General features: G+C 55.4%; 1 protein-coding gene across 1 annotated transcript; it reads right to left on the bottom strand.

Annotated features, from left to right (window-relative positions):
- Positions 1-117: 117 nt before the first annotated feature.
- Positions 118-1,478, bottom strand: EMH_0059540 (DNA-directed RNA polymerase alpha chain, putative; the record flags this gene model as incomplete). The annotated part of the gene is made up of 2 exons (XM_013497692.1): positions 118-137; positions 239-1,478. The coding sequence occupies 2 exons, from the start codon at positions 1,476-1,478 to the stop codon at positions 118-120; spliced, it is 1,260 nt and encodes a 419-aa protein (XP_013353146.1).
- Between the last annotated feature and the right edge of the window lie 1,374 nt (positions 1,479-2,852).

The following is a 2,852-nucleotide window of genomic DNA, read 5'->3' as shown; positions in this document are numbered from 1 at the left end:
ATATATATATATATATATATATATATATATATATAAATCCTACAAGGCGGCTGTTTCATATGTTTAAGTTTGTGTGCTTGTTGCTGTCTCTGTGTCTCTATTTGTTTATCTGCTATTTTATGTGTCTCCGCCAGCCGCTGCAGCCACCGAGCCTCAACAAACTTTTTCTCTTCTGCTGCTGCTGCTGCTACTGCTGCTGCATCTGCTCCTAGAATATCTCTCAGGGGGGCCCCCTTACCCAGGGCCCCCACACCCGCATGGGGGCCCCCCAATTCTCCTCCTGCTGCTGGTCCTGCTGCTGCTGCTCCTGCTGCTGCTGCTGCTGCTGTGTCAACTGCTACTGTCTGAGGGAGATGACCTAGGCCTCTAGGCGGCAGTTTTGCTGCTGCTGCTGCTGCTGCTGTTGATACTGGTGCTGCTGCTGCTCCTGCTGCTGCTGCTGCTGCTGCTGCTGCTGCTGGTACGTCCTCAAAGGAAGGGTACTTCCTCTCTAAGAAGGTGTCCCCGGGTAGGTCTGTCTGTATATGGGGGAAAGGGCGAGTTGCTGCTGCTGCTGCTCTTGCTGCTGCTGCTGTTGCTGCTGCTGCTGCTGCTGCAACACGCTCACTATACACAGCATCTGCTACAGCTGACGCAGAAGCAGCACGCGCTAGGCTTGCTGCTACTTCCTCTTCCTCTGCTGCTGCTGCTTCTGCTGCTGCTGCTTTTGCTGCTGCTTCTGCTGCTGCTGCTGCTGATGATGGTGACTCATTCACGTCCGCTCCTTCTCCCGCAGCTGCTGCTGCTGCTGCTGCTGTTGCTGCTTTTCTACGCGCACCTGCTGCTGCTGCTGCTGCTGCTGGGGATGAGGGGGCCCCGTCTACATCGTAAGGGGCCCCCTGCTGCAAGGGTAGGCCCCATGGAGACCTCTGGGGGCCCCTTGTAGCTGTGGAGGGGCCCCTCAGCAATAGGGGGCCCCCCCTAAACATAAAACAGCCATGGGGGGCCCCCTCCCAGCTGCATGCAAGCCGGGGGCCCCCTCCGGCGTAGTCAAGGGGGGCCCCCCTATGGTGCTGCACTGTCGTCCAATGTTGCTGCTGCTGCTGGTGTTGCTGCTGCTGCTGCTGCTGCTGCTGCTGCTGGGGGATAGCATGAAGGGCCCTTGCGGGTGTCTGCGCTGTCTGCAGCACTGAGGCCTCGGAAAGCCCCGTGAGGAGACAGACAGCAAAGACAAGGGCCCACAGGAGAGACACAGGGGGGCCCCCCAGGGGCCCCCTCAGGGGGCCCCTCAGGGGCCCCCTGGGGCTCGGGGGGCCCCCCAGGGGCCCCCATGCTGTGCGGCCTTGGGGGCCCCTCAACTTGCGTGCGGCATCGGTGCTGGTCAGGGGGCCCCCAGATATATACGGGGGCCCCCAGGAGAGTACCCTGTTCCCTCCACTGACACGGGGAGAGAGCTGCTGCTGCTGCTGCTGCTGCAGTAGCTGTGGTGGGGGCCCCATGGGTATTAGGGGGCCCCCAGAGGGGGAGGGGGCCCCCCTTGAGGGCCCCTTTAGTTGCTTTGTAGGGTACACAGAAACCCTAAACCCTAAACCCTAAACCCTTAAGCCTTATGCCTCGAGCATAAACACCAGGGAGAGTGGCAGCAGGAAAGAGTTTATGGTTTATGATCTAGGGTTTAGGGTTTAGGGTTTAGGGTTTAGGGTTTAGGGTTTAAGGTTTAGGGTTTAGTTGTTTTTCTTTGTCTCTGGTTGAAGTTAAGAGGAGGGAAAGATATATAAAAGGAGACAGTTGGTTTTTGTCTCTTTTTTATTTTTTTTTTTTTCTTTCTCTGTCTCTCTTTCTGTCTCCGGGTGTCTCCGCAGCTCTGTTGAGTTGCTGTCTCCTTCTGCTGCAGCAAAGCAGCAGCAGCAGCAGCAGCAGCAGCAGCAGAAAACCCCAGCGAGGCAAAAAGGGTTTAAAAGGGGGATATGAGGGTTGGGGGCCCCCAAAGAGTGTGTGCTGGGGGGCCCCCAGAGAGGGTTTGTAGGGGGGCCCCCCTGCTGCTGCTGGGGCCCCCGTGTGCATGCGTTGCTGCAGTTGCTGCTGCTTTTGTTTCTACGCAGCACCTGAGGAAATAATATTATTTATTGTTTATTAAAATTTATATTTTTTGTCTCTTTTTCTTCTTGCTGCTGTCTCCTTTTCTCCCTAAGAGGGCCCAGGGTCTCCGCTGCTGCTGCATGCGTTTCAACTGTCTCCTGCTGCTGAGGAGACACCGCAGCTATCTGTGGGCCCCGGGGGCCCCCCTGTCTTCACAGTAAACCCTAGGGAGAGGGGGGCCCCCCTAGAGGAGGGGCCCCCAAAGAAGAGGGGCCCCCAGCGAGTAGGGGCCCCCAGCGAGGGGGCCCCCCCCCCTGTTGACGAGTGTTTTTATTGTATTTATATAGGGTTTGTTTGTTTATAATAAAAAGGAGACAGAATTGTTTTCTCTTCTGTCTCCTGTCTCCTCTCTCTCCCTCAGTTATACTCGAGCTGTACGGGTTTCTCTCTACAAGAATTTCAGGGTCTAGGGTTTAGGGTTTAGGGTTTAGGGTTTAGGGTTTGTGTGAGAATGAAGGGCCTCAATGCACAGGCTGGGGGCCCCCCAGCCCCCCAAAGAAGCCGCCGAGGGTTTACGATAAGGAAACCTCTTATTATGGGCACTTACGCCTTCAAGCTCACACAAGCCGTAAACCCTAAACCCTAAACCCTAAACCCTAATTCCTAAACCCTAAACCCTAAACCCTAATTCCTAAACCCTAAACCCTAATTTATAAACCCTAAACGCCAAACCCTTCAACACTCAACTTAACCCCTAAACTGTAAACCGTAGCCCTTAAACCCTAAACCCTAAC

Source organism: Eimeria mitis, genomic scaffold, assembly GCF_000499745.2.
Source record: "Eimeria mitis Houghton genomic scaffold, Emh_scaff2851, whole genome shotgun sequence".
Lineage (NCBI taxonomy): Eukaryota > Apicomplexa > Conoidasida > Eucoccidiorida > Eimeriidae > Eimeria > Eimeria mitis.
Note: the sequence above shows the minus strand (reverse complement) of the source record. Positions and strands in the feature narration are given on the sequence as shown.